The sequence below is a fragment of the Meles meles genome, chromosome 6 (assembly GCF_922984935.1).
Source record: "Meles meles chromosome 6, mMelMel3.1 paternal haplotype, whole genome shotgun sequence".
NCBI classification, from domain to species: Eukaryota; Metazoa; Chordata; class Mammalia; order Carnivora; family Mustelidae; genus Meles; species Meles meles.
The window spans coordinates 90758996-90785318 of NC_060071.1; the positions used below are offsets into that span (position 1 = coordinate 90758996).

At 35.4% G+C, this 26323-nt stretch overlaps 1 protein-coding gene across 7 annotated transcripts in view; it reads left to right on the forward strand.

Moving 5' to 3' along the window:
• MIPOL1 (mirror-image polydactyly 1) overlaps window positions 1-26323 on the forward strand; it is a 328041-nt gene that overhangs the window by 199935 nt on the left and 101783 nt on the right. For all 7 annotated transcript variants that reach the window (XM_046006980.1, XM_046006981.1, XM_046006984.1 and 4 more), the window contains one exon: window positions 15258-15352. In XM_046006980.1, the coding sequence (XP_045862936.1) occupies window positions 15258-15352 (95 nt within the window). The remainder of the gene's footprint in view (window positions 1-15257; window positions 15353-26323) is intronic.

Sequence of the window (26323 nt, forward strand, 5' to 3'; positions counted from 1 at the left end):
TACTAGTTACGTATGTTTACATGTTTAAATATCTCTTTGTCTCTTATTTTGAAAATTTCCATTTACCAAATATGTTCCTTTCTTCAAGAATGTTTTCCCAGTTGTCATGGTCTTTCCATAGTTTTTTACGTTTTCTTTATAGCCTATATTAAAAAACTTTTTGATGAATGAGAACTTTATTAATTGAAGATCACATAATTATACTGATTTTCCTTTCAATACATTCATAAAATTTTAGGTTAATGGAAAAATTAATTTGATACATAATGATTATGGTACTTATTTAATATGTGTCTGAAAAAGCCTTAGCTAAAATGTTAGTGAAGTTCACTTGATTAATCCTGTTTCACTTACTTCTCAGTTGGCAATATTTCTGTGCAGGCAGTTCTTTAATTGTTGTTAGGTATGTTGAAAGATATAAGAAGAAATTCTACCCAAGTGCTTGCTATGGACTGAATTGCAGATTGCATAATTTCAAAATTTTTTGTTGGCAAGACAAGTTTAGTTCAGCAGGTGTTCAGGTGATAAAGTATAGTATAGATGTAGTAAAAAAAAAAAAAAAATACATGATCCTGAACAAATAAACAAAATTCTGCTGACTAAAATTTTAACAAATAGGAGGGCAACTGACATGTAGAGAAATGTTTATGACTCAAGTGTAATGGAGGGGAATATTGTCACTTTGGGAAATGTTTTCTTCTTCAGTTTAAATAAGAATTTAATTTTCTTTGTATGCTCATGTTCTTAGGTAGTACAAGAGAAAGCAAGCTTAGTGAAAGGAATATATCATGCCATGAGAAAGGAAAATGAACTTTTTGGGGAAACTCACATTCCAGCTGATGCTTTAAGTGTTTTCCTACATGTAATTTTTCTTCCTGAGGAAATGATCTTAGGAATGAGTGGCATAGTAGACAGAAATTCAGTAAATTAATAGGTATTCTCTGAAGGCTATAACTACTACATGATGAACCTGTTTTCTAGATGTTAGAAGAGAGAAATCTTATTAAATGATGCGTAGAATATTAGTGAAGCTAGTGAGATGGTTAGTGGCTTCACATATATTAATATAAATAACTTTCAGAGGTATAGTCAGGAAGTCTCAGAGATTGGACATCTAACTGGATCTAACTAGCAACAAATCATAACTCAAGGTAATATCTTCCAACATAGACTTCATTCAACAGAAAAGATAAAGCCTCTGCAGTCTGAATTAATGGACAAAGACATATTTCCAGACAAATATGTTCAATTATTTATGTCTTAAAAAGTAAATGCTATCATAAACTAAAAATGAAAATACAAAGAAGTTTTCTCAGTGAATGATGGTGAATGGTAAAAGAGCTAGGAGTTGGGAGTAAATTGTGTCATCTCTGGAGTCATCACAATAAGATATAATGACAAGTTTAATATTGAAGAGGTTGGCGAAGTAGTTAATGCACAGACTCAGGATTATTTACTAAACTGGTAGTTAATAGTTCTGAGTTCAAATTCTGCTTCTAACACTAACTTTTTATTTATTTGAGAGAGAGAGAGAGATAGTGAGAGGAAGAAACGGGCTTCCCGCTGAGCAGGGAGCCTGATATGGGGCTCAGTGCCAAGGCTGTGGGATCACGACCTGAGCCGAGAATGACAGTCTTCCTGGATTAAGTATTCTTTTTTTTTTTTTAAAGATTTTATTTATTTATTTGACAGAGAGAGAGATCACAAGTAGGCAGAGAGGCAGGCAGAGAGAGAAGAGGAAGCAGGCTCCCTGCGGAGCAGAGAGCCCGATGCGGGGCTTGATCCCAGGACCCTGAGATCATGACCTGAGCCGAAGGCAGTGGCTTAATCCACTGAGCCACCCAGGCGCCCTGGATTAAGTATTCTTGACTGCATATTTTTCCCACTTTGCACATTGAATATATCGTACCAGTTCTTTTTGGCCTGCCAAGTCTCTGTGGACAGGTCTGCTGCCAGCCTTATGTTTCTACCCTTGTAGGTTAAGGACCTCTTGTCCTGAACTGCTTTCAGGATTTTCTCTTTATCTCTGAAATTTACAAGCGTTATAACCACGTGTTGACCTATTTTTATTGATTTTGAGGGAGGTTCTCCATGCCTCCTGGACTTGAATGCCTGTTTCCTTCCCCAGATTAGGGAAGTTCTCAAAATAGTTTGTTCAAATAAACCTTCTGCCCCTTTCTCTCCTCCTCTTCTGGGACCCCTGCATTTAAATATTATTTTGCTTTATGGTATTGCTGATTTTTGAATTCTCTCTTCATGATCCAGCAGTTTTCTCTCCCTTTTCTTCTCAGCTTCTTTATTCTCCATCATTTTGTCTTCTATATCACTGACTCTGTCTTCTGCCTCATTTATCCTAGCAGTTAGAGCCTTCATTTTTTACTGCATCTCAGTGATAGCATTTTACATTTTGGCCTGATTAGATTTAGTTCTTTTACTTCTACAGTAAGGTATTTTCTACTTTCTTCTATGCTTTTTTCAAGCCCAGCTAGTATCTTTATAATCGTTGTTTTAAATTCTTGTTCTGACATCTTACCTTATATCCATCTCATCATTATGTCCAGAAAAGAACAGCTGAAAGAGAGAGAAAAGACAAAAAAAAAAACCAAAAACAAAAAAAAAAAAACGACAACACCAGGAAAATATAAACAACACAAACCAGAAGAAAGCAGACAAAATAAAATAAGGAAAAAAATCAAACAAAAAGTCGAACAGAACAGTAAACTAGATCCTGTGCATATTTTGATCTGTTTGTTAAAAGGAACTAGATCCCAAAATAGGAAAGAATGAAAAACATTTATAAAAAAATAAAACACAATGAAAGGAAACAAAAATTATATATATGGCATATATATAAAACTTAAAAAAGAATTTAAAAAGGAATTGATAAATAAGAAAGTAGCAGAGAAAAAACCTGAAAGACTAAAGAATTAAAAAAAAAAAAACCCCACAAACTCTATATACTGTTTACCCCAAGAGCTGAAGTTTTGCAGTTCTCTATGAACCATAAACCTGGTGTTAGCTGGTTGTTCCTGCTATTCTTCTGGGGGAAGGACCTATTGCATTGATTCTCAGGTTTCCTTACCCTGGTGGAATTGCACCCCCCTTGCCAGGGGCCAGGCTCTGTGTAAGCAGCTCTATATTGCACTCTGTGGCACTCTTTTGCTCGCTGAGGGCTTTCAGGACCAAGGTTGGGGGAAGGATGAAAATGATAGCATGCCAATCTCTAGCCCTGGAGCTAAAAGTTCACACCCACACTCCACTCCCCACTTCCCAATCCCCCCACCCCCACTCTTCAGTGAGCCCTCACAGAAAAGCAGTCAATCACTCTTATCTCCCTGGTTTCCATCCTAACTCTCTGTTCACCCACCCTTTGACCAAGTGTTTTTATTTCAGGCATGTGAACAAGTTTCCAGTCTCCAAACTTTACAGACTTCTGTGGAACGGACCCATGCTGTTCCTTCCAGGGAAGGAGGGGTTCTTGCTGCACTTCTTCCTTTTGCTGGACCTCTGCCTGGAGAGCAGTCACTGGACCGTGTAGTGGTTCACAGTTTATGGGAACACAGAGCAGAAAGCCAGGTGCTAAGCACCTAGACTCACTGCTTTCAGCCTGCTTCCTGCTCTGATACTTGGAAACTCTGCCACATTCAGGCATCCCCATTCTTTTTGTGACCCTAGGGGTCCTGAGACCACACTGTCCTGTCTAGAATTCTGCCCCAGTTCGTCACCTGATCATCTTTAAGCCAGGGACATCCCCATCTGTAGCAACATTCTAAAAGTTCCAATTTTGTGCTCCACTACTTTATAATACTTTACAGTAAACTGCTTAAGAGCTCCCTCCTCACTGAGGTTTATCTTCCAGTGTAGTGCCCCAGATTCACATCTCCATACCTCCTACCTTGCAAAAAGTGGTAGCTTTTCTACTTGCAGAATTGCAGCAATTCTTTTCTCAGGTCTCCCATTGATTTTGCAGGTGTTCAGAATGATTTGATAACTAGCTAAATTCCAGAGACCAGGCAAAATTTGGGTCCCCTACCCACCTACCATCTTAACTTCTAGCCATGTGATCAAAATTCTTACATAGACAACCTTTACATTTCCAGTACTTTCATAAAACAGTGTTAAAAGAAAAAATACCATAAGAATGATTATAACCAAAATTTTACTTTATTCTTAATATATTTGTGTTTTAGACTAGACAACCCTACAGTAGGTTGTTTTCAGAGAAGAGCTTGCAAATGCAATCTGAAACCTCAACTGTTTCTACTTAAAAGCAGGTCAGGAATATTGTGAAAATAAATAAATCCAGTTAATATACTGAATGTAAGAGTTCTAAATGTTAAATCGTGAAAAAACAGATTGGTCTATTTTTAATGATATAAGATGTGTTAAATTTCAATGTAAACTTCTCCTTCCTGCAGTGTATCCAAAAAACGTGGGGACACTTTTTTAGCTGTTAACCTAGCAGGTCCTGGAAAAACTCTAATTTTCATGCATTACGAGACTCACGGAAGATAAAGGAAATGTTTCAAAAATTTTACTTCTCAAAAAAATTGGGAGTAGAACCAGAGACAAACCCCTCTCCGACAGTAAGAAAACAGATGGTCCACAGCTGCACTAAGGACAAACATCTATAGAGATACTCTCATCTTCAGCGAGGATCCCGATTCCTAGAGCAGGAAGGCTAGGTCACTGAGCCAGAAATTCCAGCATTAATCCAGGCTTCTTGAACTTTATTAAGAATTGTTTCTCCTGGCTTCCTGATGAAATAGGCACAAGTCCTCAAAGGAAGGTATCCTTAACTTAGTCCAGTAGGATCCCACAAATTATCAGGAAAACATTAAATCCCAACCAAAGATTAATTAAACACATGAGGAAGAAAACCCTTGTGAATAACAGTCAGCAGATACAATAACTTCCAAAAAAGAACACACAAACACAACAGACAATCCATCTAAAGAATATAGAATAGCCATGTTTGAAATGCTTCAGTAAATACTTAAATAGAGTATGAATCACAACCATGAATAAATCAAAAGCATTTTCTAGGAAACACCATGCAAATCTGGAAAAGAATCACATACAAGTTCAAAATAAAACAAAACACTCTAGATAAATGTCAGATTATATACAGCTGAAGAAAGAATTAGGGAGCTGGAAGACATATTAATTGGAATGTATCTGAAAAATTACCCATAATACAACACCAGTAAATAAAACCAATATTAAGAGATATAGAGTGAGAGAAGTCCAACAAACCTTTAATTGGGCTCCTCCCAAAAACAGAGAATACCAACAATCCTGGAAAAGCATTATTAGACTAGAAAAATGACTGAGATTTTTTCTAAAGCTGATGAAAGATAGTCTTCCAAAGCAAGATAAGAAGAATACCCATACCTAAATCACATTATAATGAAATAGAATTCTGACATCAAAGAGTCACTTATGAAAATATCCAGCTAAAGGAAAAAAAATTACTTTCAAATGAGCAACAGTTAGATTTACAGATGACTTCTTAACAAAGCAGTGGAATTCAGGAGACATTGGAATAATGCTTTCAATGTGCTGAAAGAAAATACCTGCTAATTTAAAATCATATATCCAAAATGAATATCTCAAAGAATGAATATGAAATAAACACGTTTTCAGGCAACTAAAAATTGGTTAAGTCATTTAAGCTTTATAGTAAACTTTTTAAAAAGCTGGGTTTTTTCCAACCAAAAGGGAATAAAAAGCAAAAGAAAAGTGACAGATGCACACTGACTCAAAAAACATATAATACTGATATTTTGGGGGGTTTAGACCTAAATAAATTAGAATATATTAGAAATAAGCAGTAATAAATAAACTGGGAGGAGAGTAGGGATAAAGTGTTTTAGGTCCTCTTAATATCCAGGAGTGTTAATATTAGGTTTTTGGTAAGTCATATTTTTCTTGTAGTTCCTAGGATAACCATTAAAAGAACGTAAAGGAGAGTATAATATTTAAAATAAAGAGGGGGATATGGGATGATGATAATAAAAGAATCTAAGAGATAGTAAGGAAAGGTGATATAAAAAGAAAAAGGGTAAGTATCAAACAAAAAGAGCATGATGGGATTACATATCTAAGCACAAATTTATCAGTAATTACATTAAATGTGAAGGGATCAAATGTTCAAGTTAAAAGATGAAAATTATTAGACAGAAAAAAGAATAATACATGCTGTTTACAATAGTCACTTCTAAACCTAGGCATATAAAGGAAATTGAAATCAAAAGGATATTAAAAAGCTATGCCATGCCAAAGCTAATAAAAAGATGGCTCTTTTTAAAAAAAATTTTTTTCCTGTGTGTTTTTTAAAAAGATTTTATTTATTTATTTGACAGAGAGAGAGCACAAATAGGCAGCACAGCAAGCAGAGGGAGAGGGAGAAGAAGGCTTTCTGCCGGAAGGGAGCCCAATGTGGGGCTTGATCACTGGACCCTGGGATCATGACCTGAGCTGAAGGCAGCTGCTTAACTGACTGAGCCACCCAGGTGCCCCAAAAAAATTGCTCTTAAAACTATGTTAACATTAGGCAAAATATAATTTAAAACTACAAGGTTTTTTGTTTTTAAGATTTTATTTATTTACTTGTCAGAGAGAGAAAGAGAACACAAGCAAGGGGGAATGGCAGGCAGAGGGAGAAGCTGGCAGAAGGAGAAGCAGACTCCATGCTGAGCAAGGACTCCCCCCACCCCACCCCCGCTCATGTGGGACTTGATCCTAGGTCTCTGGGATCAGGACCTGAGTCAAAGGTAGAGGCTGAATCAACTGACCCACCCAGGTATCCCTATAAGGTTTTTTTTTTATTTGTTTGCTTTGCTTTATATGTAATAAGTGAAATCATGCCTCCTTGACAAGGTGGTTTCCTGTACTCTGCAATGTTACCATGCAAACACACAGTCGCCATTAACCATCCAACTGATTCCTTTTTTCCTTTCTATCATTATATGCCCTGAAGAACCTGTTCTAAAACTTGATTTCAGATATTTTGTTTCAATGTCTTTAGAAACTATTCATTTTAGACAGATCAAATGTATTGAAGATGATGTTGCATTACCGTTTTTCACTTTTTCTGACATTATCTGACAACATTAACCAATAGCTTATATAGACCAACATGTATTCTGGGCTTTGTGTAAACCTGTTATCTCTGACATTCAAGATCTGTAATCTGCAAATTGTGGCCTCTGAACCAAATGACTGTTTCTGTAAATAAAGTTTTATTGGAATAAGCCTTGCCCATTCACTTATATAGTGTCTAAGGCTCTTCTCACACTACAACAACAATTGAGTAGTTGCAAGAGAGACTATATGGCCCACAAGCCTAAACATATTACCCGGACTTCAATGATCATACTCTAGACTACCACATAACTTGAACTTATACTTTAAGCACAATCCTTTTTCACTTTATTGACCCGTTACTTGATACAGTGCTATTTCTTACTGACATCAGTTATTTCCACAATAGTTTTACATCCATAGTTCAATAGAGTCTATTATACAGCTTACATATTTGTTCACTCTGATATGGCTATTTCAAATGATAAGTTATCTCATTTTATCATTGCATAATAATCATGTAAGATGGATATTATCAACCCCATTTTACCAATGAAAAAATTGACATTCAGAGGCCCTAATTCAGAGTCATAGAACTACTTACTGGTAGCTAAACCTAACTTTGCCCATAATAGCTGTGCTGCATTCTTTCTGGAATACTCCTCTCCACCTCCGTTCTCTGTTTTTTAAACTCAGCTCACCCTTCACAGATCATTGTCTGCCTATGAATATTTTGATTTCTGCTTCCATTACAAATTGTTTTGTTCCCTTTCTAATGTCAGACCATAGATGACTAGACAGTGCATATAAGACTGCTTTTGAGTCTGGAACCTGATCATCCTTGGTCTGAAAGTTATCTCATTAGGACAAAGAGGTAATAACCTCTTAGAAATAGTCTTTAAAGAGCAATACACTATAGTAATATACTGTGGTGAGTAATCCCAGTTTTCCTATGAAGGGGGTGTAAATTGAAATCCAGTCATTTTTATCCTTTTCATAGTATTCAATTTTTTAGATATCCTTTTGCATGATAATTAGTTATCTGTCTTTACTATGTTTATAACTGCTTCTGAGGGTAAAAAGCCAAATACTGTAGCCAAATAGTATGGCTATAGTCATATTATTAAGCAATTTTCTAATTTGATGTATTGTTGGAACATAGCTAATTAGATTCCTTACAAATATGTCTGATAGTGTAACGTAGTCTATACATTCTGATTACTCTATAAAACATTTCTACTAAAACAGTTAACATATATTAAATTATGCCATATTGAAGTGTGGTCTTGTATGGTAGAATAACCAGTGTTTTTTGGATACTTGTATTCTAGTTTCAGCTTTCCTTCTAACCAACTATGAAATCTTGACAATTTCTAAATGTTTCATTAGACATATATTAACAACAATTTTCTCACCTATAAAGTTGGGGACTGTATTACCTCTAAGATCCTTTTCAGATCTAAAATTGTTTGGGTCTGTGATTTAATTTGTACCATATATTTCATTATTTAGCAGATATCACACTTAAGATCAAATGCCTTGGTTCTCTGATAAAACCAGATTACCATTAATGGTCTTGGAGTTTTCAAAGGAAGGCTTAATTATATTAGACTGTTACTATTAAAAACACATTTAAAAAACACTAAGATTTTGAAGTAAGATAGAAATGGTTTCTCCACAATATCCATAACAAATACTATTCAGTGATGTAAATGGTGCACTGTTTTATCTATCATTCTAAAATACTAGGTAAGAGTCTACAGAAACAATGTAGTTCATTTCTAATTTGGTAGCAATACAAATGGTTGTCCTATTTAGATAGCATTGCTCAATATATAGTTTTAAGATGAGCCTTTCGATTATAAGACTAATCTAACATTAGTTAACCAACTCTTTTTCCAGTCACTTAAGGTAAATAAGTTTTGGGTATATAATGTACAGCATAGTAACTAAAGTTAACAGTACTATATCATATATTTAAAAATTGCTAAGAGAGTAAATCTTAAAAAGGAAAAAATCACAAGGAAAAAATCTGTAACTATGTGAGTTGATGGATGGTAATGAAATTTATTGTGGTTAATCATTTCACAATATATATACATACATCAAATCATTATGTTGTAAACCTAAAACTAACACAATGTTAACTGTCAATTACATCTCAGTAAAACTGGAAATGAACAAAAGAAGGATAATGGTACAAGGAAAAAGAGGTGTAAGGAGAAGATACTAAAGATATAAAACACACAAAGATTGTTCTGTAAATTTCTATTTATTATCAATAACTGTTATCAAGTGATATTTTGATTCCATTGCTTCACCTGGAATTAGTTCAGTTGTTTATCCCAGGTGTTCTAAGCAATACCTTTTATATGTTGGGAATAAGTATGAAAGGTAGCTGGAGGACATACAAAATTCTGGAGTATACCATTGAAGATTCCAATGAAAATTTCAGTTTTCCTTATATAGAAAACAAAAGAAAGGATCAAGAATATTACAGTTCTCTTTATTTAATAGAGACTACTACTCATAAGAAAAGGACAAAGTATGGTTTTTGTGTGTGAGTGGAGTGAGGAGATGAGAAAAAATCTAAAACACATGCTGCAGGCCAGAAAAAGATACTTTGGTATTACTAAGAAGGGAATTTTATTGTTTTGGAGCAGGGAAATATATTAGGTTAAAAATCATTTCACCTGACTGGCTCAGTCAGTAGAACATTTAACTCTTGATCTCAGGGTCTTGATCTCAACATCATGGGTTCAAACCCCATGCTGGGCATGGAGCCTACTTTAAAAAAATAAATAAAATATTTAAAATACTGATTTCACATTTTGACATTGCTGTATACTTGTTACAATGGATGGTGTCTTAGAAGCCTTATTGGCATGATTTTTCTGCATAAAATTATAGTATTTTAAAGTCAGTAGTATCTTAGATTCAGTGAAATTTGGTGATAAGTTCATAAGTTCTGTTTAGAGAGTTGTAAAAATATAATTGTGATTATATATGCTTAGAAAAATTTTTTGTTACAATAGTAAAATTAATGGATTTAGGAGGCCATGTTTTAGTCAAGAAGACAAGTGTTTTTAATAGGTAAATTTTGGTGGAGTAAACATTAGAATGTTTATATTAACTACTATTAGGGAGAGATGAACCAGCAACACAGTTTAAGAAGTAGAAGATCCAGCTAATGACTAAATACAATGTTAACTCTCAGTTGTTCCCATTACTAAGACTAAATACACACATGATTCCCAGTTACAAGACTCCATGCCAAAAACTTAGGTGAAGTTTTGGAGGAATTAGAATAAAGAACAAAAGAGCAATTATATGTGGAAAGGCTTGAATGATAGATAAAAAGGCAACATGCTCAAGAGTATCTGGTACATCTCTGGTTGTTCTTTTCTCTGCAAGTGTGGCTAAGATGTATGAAAGTTAATCAAGTGCTCGTGAACCCACACATTGGTATTATTTATCAAATTCCTAAGTAAGTACTTTTGTCTGTCATATGTTCTTGAGAATATAGTTTGACCTAGCACATATGTGTGTGTATGTGTGTGTAAACATATCTGTTAAATGTTTACGTATATTTACATATGTATATTCCAGAATGTTATATAGTCTAGCAAGTTGCTTAATTTTCATGAACTTCAATTTTATCACCTATAAAATAAGGATAATTGGAGTTATCTCATAGGTTGATTGTACAGATAGACTATAGGATTTCAAGCACTTGATATAATGCCCAACCTGTAGTAGGCATTCAACAAATGGCATTATAGTTAAACACAGATGCTTTCAAGTTATATCAATTTAAGCAGCAAGTTTGGCAGTTTCTTTATAAAGTATAGAAACACATTATATACACTTACCATAGGACCGAGCAATTCCGTTCCTTGGCATTTACCTAAAAGAAATGAAGGCATTGTTCCACAAAATGACCTATATGCTGATGTTTATAGGAGCTTTATTAGTAATTACCCCAAACTGGAAACAACCCAAATGTCCTTCAGCTGGTGAATGGGTACAGATATTGGTATATCCCTATGATGGAATACTACTCAGTGATATAAAGGAATGAACCATTGATAAGTGTAATAATATGATTGAATCCCAAAAGCATTAAGTTAAGTGAAAGAAGTCAAATTCAAAAGGCTCCCCACTACATGATTCCATTTATGTGTCATCCTAGAAAAGGCAAACTATAGGGATAAAAATCACAAGTGATTACCAGGGACTGGGTGTAAAGGGAAGACATTGACTATATTGGTGAACAAGGGAACATTTTGGACTAATGGAAATATTCATCTTGATTATGATGACTGTTACAGGACTGTAAATTTGTCAAGATTTACACAACTGTGCATCATAAATGGGTGAATTTTTACTTTGTGTAAGTTATAACTCAGCAAGCTTGACTTTAAAAAATGCACCCATGTATACTTATGTGATATGTGATGAATGTTTTACTTCAATAAAAATTTTACCTAAAATATGTCTATAAGTAGAAAAAGTGTTGTAGTTTTGTAAAACATTTACTTAAAACTCTGTATATAGAAATCCTGACTCACAGAAGGCTTTCCTCAAAAATATAAGTATTTTTATCAAAAATTTCAAGGTAAAGTATAAATATATAGACTCTAAGCATTTTAGTAAAAGGGTTATGTAAAGAAAATTTAATCCAGACAACAAAAAGAAATAAAAGGTATTCAAATTGGCAATGAAGAAATCAGACTCTATCTTTTCGCAGATGACATGATACTTTCTATGGAAAACGCAAAAGACTCTACCCCCAAACTACTAGAACTCATACAGCAATTCAGTAATGTGGCAGGATACAAAATCAATGCACAGAAATCAGTTGCTTTCTAGCTGGTGCAGCCACTCCGGAAAACAGCATGGAGGTTCCTCAAGAAGTTGAAAATAGAGCTACCCTATGACCCAGCAATTGCACTACTGGGTATTTACCCTAAAGATACAAATGTAGTGATCTGAAGGGGCACATGCACTCAAATGTTTATAGCAGCAATGTCCACAATAGCCAAACTATGGAAAGAACCTAGATGTCTATCAGCAGATGAATATATATATATATATATATATATATATATATATATATATATATATAATGGAATACTATGCAGCCATCAACAGTAATGGAATCTTGCCATTTGGGAAGACGTGGAAGGAACTAGAGGGTATTATGCTTAGCAAAATAAGTCAATCAGAGAAAAACATTTATTATATGATCTCCCTGATATGAGGAAGTTGAGAGGCAACGTTGGGGGTTTGGGGGGTAGGAAAGAAATAAATGAAACAAGATGGGATTGGGAGGGAGACAAACCATAAGAGACTCTTAATCTCTCAAAATAAACTGAGGGTTGCTGGGGCAGGGGGGGGGACGGAGAGAGTGGTTGGGTTATGGACATTGGGGAAGGTATGTGCTATAGTGAGTGCTGTGAAGTGTGTAAACCTGGCAATTCACAGTCCTGTACCCCTGGGGCTAATAATACATTATATGTTAATAAAATAATTTAAAAAATTTTTTAAAAGAAATCAATTGCTTTTTTATACACTAACAACAACAACAACAAAAACAGGGAAATTAGAGAATCAGTTCCATTTACTATAGCACCAAGAACCATAAGATACCTAACCAAATAATAAACCAAACGATAAATGTAACAAAAGGGGTAAAGGATCTGTACTCAAGGAACTACAGAACATTTATGAGAGAAATTGAAGAAGACACCAAAAAATGGAATACCATACCATGCTCCATGGATAACAATATTTATTCCATGTCCATACTGCCTAGACCAATCTAAACTTTCAATGCCTTCCCGATAAAATTCCACTGGCATTTTTCAAATAGCTGGAACAAACAATCCTAAAATTTGTATGGAACCAGAAGAAACCCCAAATTGCTAAGGAAATGTTGAAAAAGAAAAACAAAACTGGGGGCATCATGTTGCCTGATTTCAGGCTTTACTGCAATCACTTCTCAGCCTTTTGGCTAAGATCAAGTGTCAAGCTTTACTACAAAGTAAAGCTTTCACTTTACAAAGTAAAGCTATCACTAAGACAGCATGGTACTGGCACAAAAACAGATGCATAGACCAGTGGAACAGAGTAGAGAGCCCAGATATGGACTCCCATCAACTCTATGGTCTAATCTTTGACAAAGCAGGAAAAAGTTTACAGTGGAAAAAAAGACAGCCTCTTCAATAAATGGTGCTGGGAAAATTGGACAGCTATGTGTAGAAGAATGAAACTCAACCGTCTCTTACACCATACACAAAACAACTCAAAATGGATAAAAGATAAATTTGAAATGGATAAAAGACCTAAATGTGAGGCAAGAATCTATCAAAATCGTAGAGGAAAACATAGGCAGTAACCTCTTCAACATCGGCCACAGCAACTTCTTTCAAGATAGGTCTCCCAAGGCAAAGGAAACAAAAGCGAAAATGAAGCTTTTTTCAAAAGATTATTGCAGAAATTTCTTAGGCAGAAATCTTCATTATGGTGTTTTCCTACCAGAATATTGTTGGGTTTATTTTTGGTTTGGGAGGTGAGGTTTTGTTTTGTTTATGCAGAAGTACCAGGTTAAAAACAAACAAGCCAAAAAAAAAAAAAAAAAACACTTCAAAATAATCATCTAAGGTACTTAGCATTGTCATATATTTATTTAGCAAATTCTCTATTACCTGTCCAATATTTGATATTCCTTAAATACATGCAAAAGGATGTTTGACATTTTTAAAGTTGAATGTGTGGTTTTTGTGTGGTTCTTTTTGACCATTAGTCACAGTGGGTACTTGTGTCTTCATGTTACCATTTTAGTCACATTTTATACTTTTTTGAAGATTGACAAACCTGTCAGTTTTTGACATAAAGAACCAGCCACTATTTTTAGATGCTTTTTAATAATTTTTGAGAATGTTTTACCTATAATTCTAAAATGTGACATGTTAAAGTTAGCACTCAAGCATCTTAAATTTAATGATGAAGTAATTCTTTGTTAGGTTTGCTAGCCCAGATAGAGAATAAATTATTTTAACCTCGTTCCTAAAGTTATATCTAAAGACATGAATTGTTGCATTGTTTTTATTATTCTCTATTATTAAAGTAGAAAAGTGGCATTGTCCAGTGTTCACTTACATTACACTAATTAAATTTCCTGTGGTCAGGATTTCAGTTTGTCTTATGACTTTATTCTTATGCAAGAAAATAATCCCAGTGAAATAATATGAGTTCAGTAAAATTAGTGTAGTTTGTGAGGTGTTTGATAACAATTTGCTCTGTATTACCTGTCAAACACCACTTAAAGTAAAAGACAGTCTTTTCATACAAATCAGATTTTGAATAAACAAAACTGAAAACTGACTTACCAGTACTGTATTTTAAAAGTTCAGTTGAAAATTTTTTGGCTATGCCTGAAACCCAGTGGGAAAGATGGTTGGAAGTTATCAGTTCTTTTAAAACTACACGTTTGAACTCTATCGAAAAACTGATTACAGTCCCTTTAGAATTTGAGTACTACAGGCAGAGAGAAATAATAACATCCCTTGAATAAAATACCTCTAACATTCAAGATTGTTGTCATACTCCCTTGAGAGATTTTTGTCCTGCAGAAAAGGAACTGAAAAGGTTAAGTCCTATCTGTAAGAATCAGATTATAGTCTTGTGTATTTTTTTCACGTTAAATATCAAAGATAGCTTAACAACATATTTAGAATTTTCTGGGTTTTACTATTAATAAAGTTAAAAGAAAATCTGGTGTGATCAGGCGGTAGAGCCACATTAAGTTTGTGTGTGAAACACCCATTGTGCTTATCTCTACTCTAGATATTGCTCTGAACCCATGTTCCACATTCTGAATTCTGTGTATAAAGTTAAACATTGTAGAAGGGCATATATCTGATGGTACAGATGAATAAGGCTGAAGTTGAGTAATAAGCAAACTTGGTAAATTTAATATGTTCTTGTCTTCAATATGTCTGCTATTAATATAATTTGATTATTTTGTGGGAAATTATGAGACACTGCTAAAATACCTGATAGATTTTAAAACTACCACAAATTTAAGGCTCCTATTTATACTACAATACTGTATTCAAACATACCAAAATTAGTACTAAATTTCTTAAAGTATTAATTACTTGCAGGCAAAGTTGTTGGCTATGCAACAAGCCAGAGAGACTGCAATTCAACAGTACAAAAAACTGGAAGAAGAAATCCAGACACTTCGAGTTTACTACAGGTAAAATTCTTCTTTAACCTGGGCATAAACAAATGTTGTTGGTCAGGCCCTATTGAACTATTTCCTCATCTAAATGCCACCTCTGAAATGGTATATATTTTTAAAATAGTACATGAATAACAGTAATATTTTGCCAATTATAATATGCCAATTATAATATGAGAAATTTATAAAGGAATGCCACTGAAGGATTTTTAACACTTATTTAATTTATGCTCCAAGAGTAGTTGTGAAATTAATTCAGTAGGTCACACTGGCATTTTTTAATGAAAAGAACTAGAATAGAAAATGTCAGAGTGCATCTCCTATAGTAAGGGTAAATATTGTTTTGTGATACTTTTGTTTCAGTTTTGTGTTGTGTGAGAGAGAGTTAAGATTGTGTATTGGGTTTTGTATAAAATATACATATTTTCACAGTGGATCATGGTAAAAAAAAAAAGGGGTTTGAAAAATGATATACAGTTTCCTGTATGTTCTCTGATACTTAATAAGAGTAAAAAACCCTCAAGTCTGAAGCATAAGAATTCACTAACTTGGGCTGTGAGTTATTGAAAGATTTTCTTTTAATTTTGCCCCTTCTCAGAATAATGTTGTTAAGTACAAAAAAATGCAATTAAATAAAAATCAGTTTTACTGAAATAGTTATGAAAGTATTATGTCATGATATATTACTATATTCACACTGATTATTAATACATAAAATTAGTATGTCTAACAGCAAGTCTATTAACTATAATTTCAAAGTAGTGATGACTGTAATGGGATAACTGCAAACCCTGAAATGTGATGTGAAAACACCAGTGGTTCTAATGGGTACAAATTTTCAAGAACTGCTACACAGTACTGCTATAATTTGTTGCCTTTGTTCATAATTGTAAGAAATACAGTTTATACAAGAGTGAAAAATAAAGTTGAATTTTTTTTTTCTCATCCCAAGTTGAGAATGCCTGCTTTAAAGCAATGTTACTGGCATATTGTGGTTGGTTTTTTATTATTATAAGTTGAATTCTGTCCCTCCAAAAAGATATGTTGAAGTCATAACCCCTAGAATCTCAGAATGTGACCATTTGGAAGTAAGTCCTTAAGAGAGGCCACCAAGTAAAATTGGGTCATTAGCATGGGCTCTAACCTAGTATGATTGACGTTCTGTAACAAGGAGAAATTTGGACACAGAGATACACACATGGAGGAAGTCTATAGAAAGACACAGGGAGAAGACGACTTTGTGCCTGGCATCCACAAGCCAAGCAATGCCAGAGATTGGCAGTAAACACCAAAATGTAGACGAGGCCTCGGAGGAGTCTCACCTATAGCCATCAAAGAGAGAATAGCCCAGCTGACACCTTGATTTTGGACTTGAAGTTTCCAGAACTGTAAGACAATAAATTTCTCTTTTAATCCTCCCAGTTTGTGGTACATGTTATAGTAGTCTTAGGAATTAGTGCAGTTATATAATATTAAGTATGTTTGATTGATAACTGACTGGGGAATCATTTGTTTGCAGTTAGAAGCAATGTCTATGAGTGATCATGTGGGTAAACAGAAACCTGATGGCTAATGAAGACATACCAGCCACTCCCCCTTTTCTTTTTGTAACTATACAGTGGATATGACAATTCTTCCTCCATACTTTACACCAGTGGATTCTCAACTATTGCTGTGCATTAGAAGCACCTGAGGAGCCTCTCAAAATCCTAATCCCCATCTCCTCCTAGACCAACTACATCAGTCTCCTGAGGTAGGACTAGGGTTGTGTGTTTTAAGTTCCCTAAAAATTCCCACATGTATTCAAGTTTGAGGGATGTTGCTTTACAAATGCATTTCAGGTAGCTACATTGAATTAGGGTCGGTAGAATAATAGAGGCATATATTAAACCCTCTACTAGGACTCAATGAATATTGTGTGATTTGTGCCCTTGGATATTTGCAGTGCAATATGAAGTAGCTTCACACTACTGGTAAGGGAGGGTTTCCATGGAACCTTCTCCTGCCATCCTTGTGAGATAGGAGAGCAAATTCTTGTTGATAAAGTGACAGTGTCCAAGAATTCTGAGAAACATATGATAATCTTACATGAACTGACATTCTCTTCTTGGAAAACAAACCTTAATGTCAGTTCTTTTTTTTTTTTTTAAAGATTTTATTTATTTATTTGACAGAGAGAGATCACAAGTAGGCAGAGAGGTAAGCAGAGAGAGAAGGGGAAGCAGGCTTTCCACTGAGCAGACAGCCCGATGTGGGGCTCGATCCCAGGACCCCGAGATCATGACCTGAGCCGAAGGCAGAGGCTTTAACCCACTGAGCCATCCAGGTGCCCTTGATGTCAGTTCTTAATACTCCTTCTTTTTACTGAATTGCAGAAGATTACTGAAAGATGTTTTAAAAATTGTAAAGCTGGGGCACCTGGGTGGCTCAGTGGGTTAAGCCTCTGCCTTCAGCTCATGTCATGGTCCCGGGGTCCTGGGATCGAGCCCCACATTGGGCTCTCTGCTCAGCGGGGAACCTGCTTCCCTTCCTCTCTCTCTGCCTGCCTCTCTGCCTGCTTGTAATCTCTCTGTCAAATAAATAAATATTTTTAAAAAATTGTAAAGCTAAAATACTTGTTTTCCAAAGACTACATGAATTTATTAATCTACATGAATATAACAGAGTTAAACATTCTCTTCTAGATAAAGAGTTAACAGTTGTTGGCTCCTAGATACACTTTACATGTACCCCTCTCACTGCTACTTAAAAAAAAAAAGCTAGGAGCACGGGAAGCTACTGGGATTTGCGCTTAAGACAAGCCCTGCCTTTTGTGACTTACATAAATGAACCTCTCCAAGATCATTTCCTTTTTATGAAATTAGAATTATAGCACCTACCTCATAGAGTTATTTTAAATATGTACAGTTCTTAGCACAGTATTTAGCTTATTGTTAGTGCTCAACCAACGTTAAGATAAATTTACTTTTACACAACAATGTCAGTGAGGTAGGAGTAGAATCAAAATGTATATTACTGAAGCCAAAGGAGATTTTTTTTTAAAAGGTTGCTAAATGGTTAGGAAGATAAGGAGAAAAGTATCCTTTTTATTGAAATTAGGTGGTCATTAGTAACCTTCACAGAAGTAATTTTAACAAAGCAATGGACACAGAAGACAGTGTTCTGTGAACTGAAGATTAGACGTCAAGAAGCATAGTAATTTGGACAATAGAGCGGTCCTTGAAGAATAATCTTGAATAAGAAAAATGTTAGTGGTAGCTGAGAAGAAAGAAAGATAGGCTAAGGATTTTGTTTTTTTCTTTTTGAAAAATGGCAGGTATTTGAGCCTGCGTATGACTAATTGATAAGAGCCAACAGAGAGAATTGTTAGGCTGGAACAGGGTTCCTACAGTATAGGAAGAGGTGGAATTTAGAATCTGCCAAAGCGTTTTCCTTGAACAGGAAGATGGTCACCTTGGGCTCACAGACAGGACTCAAGAAGATAAGAATAGTTGTGGGATAGAAATAAGTTTCGGTTCACAATTAAGAGTTTCACTTTGTCCTGTAAAGTGAGGGTCATTGTGGCCTTGAAAAGTGTAGAGGGCAAGAGGCTTTGAAAGGGAGTGGGAAAGAGTAGCTACTGAAGGGAAGGGGAAAGAGAACTGAGTTAAGGCAAGAACACGACGAGCAGTCCCGAAGAGCCAGGGCAAAGATGCTACAGATGAGTATGAGTTCCAGCTTGTACCACTGCATAACTTAACAAGTTCAACTATCTTGTGTAGTAGCACAGAAGGGAGAGGATTGAAATGATCCAGGATTACAAGTTTGCAGGACTGAAACGGTGGAGAGAAGAGTGGTTGAAAGTAAACCAGCAAAAAGTTGTTTAAATGATGAATGATAGTCTAAGCTAAATGAGCAGGAAATAAAACTGAAAGAACAGGTATTCCAAGAGAGAAAAAGAAGGAATCAAGAAACCCTAAATCTTGAGATCAAAGAGCAAAGGCAATGGGAATTAGAAAATTCAAGAGCTAAAAGGATCAGAGATTGTAGGCAGAAAGCGGAATGTTGCTGTTTAAGATCTCAGAGGTGAAGCACTCAATCTGAGCACTGACCATATTAAAAGCATTGCCTTAGAAGTAGATGAAATGGAGAGCAGTGAGAGGGTCAGTAGGTAGGAAGAAGTGAAAGATTAATGATACTAAAGTATTGAATACCCATTTTGGATATTGTCTGAAAATATTGGGTACTCACTGTAGGTGCCAATGACTATAATGCCGAATGACTGAAAAGTAGAGAGATAAAAGCTGCATGTTGAAATAAACAGCTATATGTATCATATCAAAGGAAGAAATCTGTATGGTGTGTGTGATGCACAGGAGAATGTGTGTGTCTATGAGGAAAGTTGTATCTTTCTAGATAACTCATAGAAGTGGAAACATACAATATTTTTAATATAAGAAGACCCACATTTCTATCAAAAAGGTACAGAGAACTTTCATGCATTGTTGATGAGAATAGAAAATGATGCATGTGCTGTGGAAAACAGTTTGGCAGTTCCTCAAAATTAGACATGAAGTTCCCACGTGATCCAGCAATTCTACACATAGGTATATACCCTAAAAGAACTAGAAGCAAGGACTCGAGAAAACAGATACTTGCACACCAGTGTCCGTACTGTATTGTTCAAATTAGCCAAAAGCTGAAAACAAAGCAAGCCAAATGCCCATCATAGATAAACACATGAACAAAATGTGTTCTATACATACAGTGGAATATTATTCAGCCATAAAAAGAGATGAAATTCTGACACATGCTACAACATGAATAAAAGCATTACGCTAAGTAGAATAAGCCAGAGAGAAAAGATAAATATTGTAGGTTTCCACTTCTATGAGGTATCCAGAATAGGCAAATTCATAGCCACAGAAAGTAGAATAGGCAAATTCATAGCCACACAAAGTAGAATAGAAAATCACTGGCTGCAGGAAGGGGGTTGGGGAGTTTCCAGCGTCTAGGGGAGGAGAGAATGGAGAGTTGTGGTTTAATATTTACAGAGTTTCTGTTTGGGATGGTAAAAAAGTTCTGGAAATAGTGGTAATGGTTGCACAACACTGTGTATGTACTTCATGCCACTGAATTGTGCACTTAAAAATGGTTAAAATGGTAAGTTTTAGGTTATCTTACCACGGTTTTTTTTTTTTAATGTACAAAGAAAAAGAACATTCTGTGAGGATATACAGAAATTTATTTATTTATTTTTTTTCCTTTTTTTTTTCCATTTTATTTATTTTTTCAGCGTAACAGTATTCATTCTTTTTGCACAACACCCAGTGCTCCATGCAAAACGTGCCCTCCCCATTACCCACCACCTGTTCCCCCAACCTCCCACCCTTGACCCTTCAAAACCCTCAGGTTGCCCCAACCTCCCACCCCTGACCCTTCAAAACCCTCAGGTTGTTTTTCAGAGTCCATAGTCTCTTATGGTTCGCCTCCCCTCCCCAATGTCCATAGCCCGCTCCCCCTCTCCCAATCCCACCTCCCCCCAGGAACCCCCAGTTTGTTTTGTGAGATTAAGAGTCATTTATGGTTTGTCTCCCTCCCAATCCCATCTTGTTTCATTTATTCTTCTATCCCCCTAACCCCCCATGTTGCTTCTCCATGTCCTCATATCAGGGAGATCATATGATAGTTGTCTTTCTCCAATTGACTTATTTAAAACAGAATAGGGGTAAAATCCCTAGGATATTAGACTCTGGAAAAGGAGAGGCAATTACAAAAAGAACAAAGCTAAAATTTCATGGGAGCTCACATTCTGATTTAATTGATTCAAATGAAAGTAAACAGTATTTCTTAGTCACTAGAATAGATGGTGGTTACAAATCCATACATGTAACACAACTAGTATTCATAGAGATATGTTTCTTTCTCACATTCCTATGTTATAGAGGATAGGATAAAGTTCCATTTTTATGTGAAGAAAACCAAGACTAATTCTGTAATCTCTGTGTGTAAAGAATTCCTAGATAATAAATTTTGTGTAGCAAAGTTTGAGAAAAAGTACATTTCAGTTATTCAAGTCAATTTAACACACACGCATGCACAATGTGTATACTACCATGTCACACAAAGTTATTCACCAACAACCAAGAAAAAATAAGCTAAGAAAAATAAAGAAATTGGACAGTAAGCTAGAGTCAGGAGCAAGTCTGAGTACAGCTTGTATGTTTATACCACAAAACAGCAAAAGAATGAATAAACCTCAAGCACAGGTCTAGCTCTCAGCTTTTCAACAGCCAAGACAGGGAGGATGTATGATCAGTTATCAGTTTTAGGGGCAGATTAAAATATGCTGATGACTTTCATTCTGCCTTTCCTTTAGTTCTGTCAGTTAGTGATAAGGACCTTACTCTCTTTCAGTTCTTTTCCAAAAATAATTTTCTTTTGCTGGGTTATATGCACTAAGAGCTACTGTTAGTATAACCATTCCATTTCCCTGTATGGAAATAAGGAACATGGAACTATATTTTTCTGAGCTTCTCTGTTTTGTCTGTTGTCCTTTGAGTTTTAGAAGATTTGAGTACTAAGAAGAGAAATGCTGGGCTTTCTTTTTGTTTGGCCCATTTAGGGACAGGGGCAATGAGGTCCTTGGATAGAGATACTAAACCTAGGCATTATAACTGACAGCTCTTTCATATTAAAGCAGGAGGCATAACAGAGGAATAGCAATAGGAAGACTTAAAATAAATTTCAGGGTTTTTTTTTAAGGTTTTATTTACTTATTTGACACACAGAGAGAGGGAACACAAGCAGGGGTAGTGGGAGAGGGAGAAGCAGGCTTCCTGTTGAGCCCAGAGTCTGATGTGGGACTCGATCCCAGGACCCTGAGATCATGTCCTGAGTCAAAGGCAGATGCTTAATGACTGAGCCACCCAGGTGCCCAAATTTCATTTATTTTAAAAGTGTTTTTAGGGGCACCTGGGTGGCTCAGGGGGTTAAAGCCTCTGCCTTCGGCTCAGGTCATGATCTCAGGGTCCTGGGATCGAGTCCCGCATCAGGCTCTCTGCTCAGCAGGGAGCCTGCTTCCCTCTCTCTCTCTGCCTGCCTCTCTGCCTACTTGTGATCTCTCTCTGTGTCAAATAAATAAATAAAATCTTAAAAAAAAAAACATTAAAAGTGTTTTTAGTAAAGCATTAGTGCCTCTGCATTGCTGTTCTAAATGCTAAATTCATTTGCAACAGCTTCATTAGTTTCAGTCTAAACAGCTTCACCGGGAAATGATCTTAAACTTGTAAGGTTTAGATTTGTATTTAGTAATGATTTTTTTCCTGTTATTATAAACCTGTAGTGCTGCATTCCTCAGTTCAGGAGGCATAATAATAACAACCTCTTTCTGATCGAGAGAATGCCTAAGTTTCAGTGTTTGCTGATTTTATAGTTCTTCCTTATATTTCCGTTTGTTTAAAAAAAGTGGAAGTTCAAGGTGTAGATAAGAATTAGATCCTATTGTTTAGTGCCAGTTAAACTAGGATTTACTATTTATAATAACAGCAGTTTATATTTTAAGTTTATATTTGTGTGATTCTGTGTGGGAAGTTGTGATGCCTTTCAGAACCTAGTAAATTCCACATTTAGACCAAAAATATTGAATAGAATGCTCCATATTTTAAGGTAGTATGTTTCCTATGATTGTTCTGGTATTTTCTTAATGATCGAAATCATTTCTTAGTAGAATACTTACATGTTTGACATAGTGAAAACTGGACTAAACATGAGCCCTACTAACTGGTTCATAATATGCATTTCAAAGTTTAGAGGCCATAATATAGAGCCCATGTAAAATATACTGAAAAAAAGAATGAAATTCTTAATTTTTTCTACATTCTTTTTCTAAATTTTTTTTAGTATGAGTCTTTTATTTCTTAGTTACGTTTTTTCTCTGTGTATATGCCACCCTTAGCACTCAAAAGCATTACTGTTACTAAGACCTGGTGTTTTGTTTTGTCTCTTTAGTGGTGATGATAAGTGTTCCTTGAACCATAAGTACTCTCAGAACTACGTATTGATAAGACGATGATTATGGCATGCAGGCTCTAACCAGGACCGGCATTTTTCTAACTGCAACCCCTCAGTGAGAGGGCTTGAACGCTTGATCCTGACCACATTTGTTCAGCGTTCTAATCAGTTGTGCTAATTGGACTGCCCAATGACATAAAAAATTTTGTCACATAGTATTTTTGATAAGAATTAACTATCCGTGAAGCTGTGTTATAGTACCATACTGCTAAAGCAGTAATAAAAAGAGTAAAAGACCTGAATTCTTCCATTTTTGCCATTAATCAGATTTTTTTTTTAACATAGGCAAGCCCCAAACTTTCTGTGTTTCAGGTGTTGTTGTTGTTGAAGATTTTATTTTATTTATTTGACAGAGACACAGTGAGAGATGGAACACAAGCAGGGGGAGTGGGAGAGGGAGAAGCCGGCTTCCCACTGAGCAGGGAGCTCGATGCAGGGCTCGATCCCAGGACCTGGGATCATGGCCTGAGCCAAAGGCAAACAGTTAATAACTGAGCTATCCCGGCGCTCCTGTGTTTCATTTTTTAACTTTGATACTAGGGGATTTTGTAGTTAATTCTAACATTTTGTGTGAGGTAGATTAAATTTTTGTTTAGTGATGTTTGTTTGTTTGTTTCTGTATTTAGAATCAAGAACTATTGAGGCACTGGCTCAGTCAATAGAGCATGCAACTCTTGATCTCAGGGTTGTGAGTTCGAGCCCCATGTTGGGTGTAGAGATTACTTAAAAATAAAATCTTTTTAAAAAAAGCACAAAAACTGTCTTCTTATACTATTCAGTTGCACCTGTTTTCAGGGCCTTTTTAACATATAGTTGGCTTCACCTTTACTAGTCAAACCACCATATATATTTGTTGGTGGCTCTGGATGCAAAACAAAAGTTTGAAAAACAAAAAACCTTAAGGTTTGTATTTTCTGTATGTCCAGTGATTTGGAATATAGTTATTAAAGATTCTTTCCTTCTTCCTCTCAAATTATAGAATGTGACATTTAGTAAGTTACTTCTGAATGTCAGTTACTTCACCTGTAAACGGACATCTGACCTACTTACTGTGAAAATCAATGAGAAAATACATTTAGATGTTTTTTGAAAACTGTAAAGCCCTTTTCAAGGAAATAAATTAATAGTCTACTAATAAAATTACTTTAAAAGTTTTGCTTTACTCAGATATAAGACAACTATTAAATTAGTAAAAGTGGGGCACCTGGGTGGCTCAATGGGTTAAAGCCTCTGCCTTTGGCTCAGGTCATGCCTGCTCTCTGTTCAGCAGGGAGCCTGCTTCCCATCCTCTCTCTGCCTCCCTCTCTGCCTACTTGTGATCTCTGTCTGTCAAATGAATAAATAAAATCTTTAAAAAATAATAAATTCATAAAAGTCCATTTCTAGTGAAATATTGTATGCTTCTGTGACTGTATCCAGAAGGCTATTTTTTGCATTGTCAGTTTTCATTGTTTGCTGGGCCTTATTCTAACAATAAGTTAAAAAGCAAAACTCAAATTTATCAGGTATAATTCTACTGGTCTTTGTTTTTCAACCAAATGACCTTTACTCATCGTTTAAGAGCATTGAACAAAATATTTTGTCATTTAATCATCATGGTTAGCAAAGGGCCCAGAGTTAAAATGGGCTTTCTCCAGGTGTTTGCCATCTTTTAACATTATTTCTATTAGCTTAAGAAAATTTTAATATTAGAGTTTGTTGGATAAAGTATTATTTCCCTTGATCTTGGCACGGAATCACCATTATTATAGCTCCACAGGTGCCAGTTGCCTCATGCATAGGTGATCTTTCATTTGTCCCTTCTCACAAATGTAATCAGTGGCCAAATTCTGCTACACTTTTCCTTGCAGTGTCCACTACTTTTGCCTTCTTATTTCCCACAGTTCCTACCTTACATAAGGCTTGTACAATCTCCTGGCCAGGCTTTTCTTCCTACTTCATCTACTTGTCTCCATTCCTTACTCCTCTTAAGATCCCTGAAACATTATTTTCAACCTCTCACTCAGCCATTAACACTATTTAATGATACCACATTAGCTATACAATAAATTCCAAACTGTACCCTAACATTCATGGACCCTTGTTATTTCTGCCTCCTCTGTGTCTGGATTACTGTTCATCCATCATCTCTTTGCCTGCTGGTTTCATTCCTGTCAGTGGTCACCACTGCCAGTATGCTGCCTCACACATGGTAGGAACCCAATCAGTATTTGTTGTACTGAATTGACTATTATTTGCACTCCCAAAATGAACCATTCACTATTTCCTGAACACACCCCACGATTCCCCACTCCAGTGCTTTCCCATATGTCTCCTATTCTCCTAGAATACTCCATCTCTGCCTATCACCTTCTTATTGAGCTTTTGGAACACAATATAAATACCAATTATTCTATTAATCTTTTTCTTATATTTTCAACCAGAAATGATCTCATTTTACCCAAAAATTAACTAATTAACTAATAGTTCTTCACAATGGCTCTCACAACACATACTTCATGCTTACTTATATCATAGTTTTATGACTATTTCTCTTAATTACTCTACCAGGGCTGCTATTCTTTATATAACACCCAGGCCTTCAGTAAATATTTACCAAACAAATGAATAAATAATGAAATTTAACACTAGATTGAAAGTTTCTTACGATGAAAAGTTTCTTCAGGATAGTAGTGTGTGTACAATGCATACAATTGGAATTCAATGATGAACTAAATATTTGGAAATAGTATGGCCCAACATCTTGATCAGTCATCTGCATCTGTGTGGGACAAAACAGGGTCTCCATGTAACAGAGTATGTTATCTGACAAGAAAGTTAATTTTTTCCCAGGCCAACGGTGTTCAAACTTGAAAACTGTTATTAGAAATACTTGCTTGAATTTTACTTTTTTTTAAATTTAGAATTAAAAACTGAAGAAGCAATATTATTATC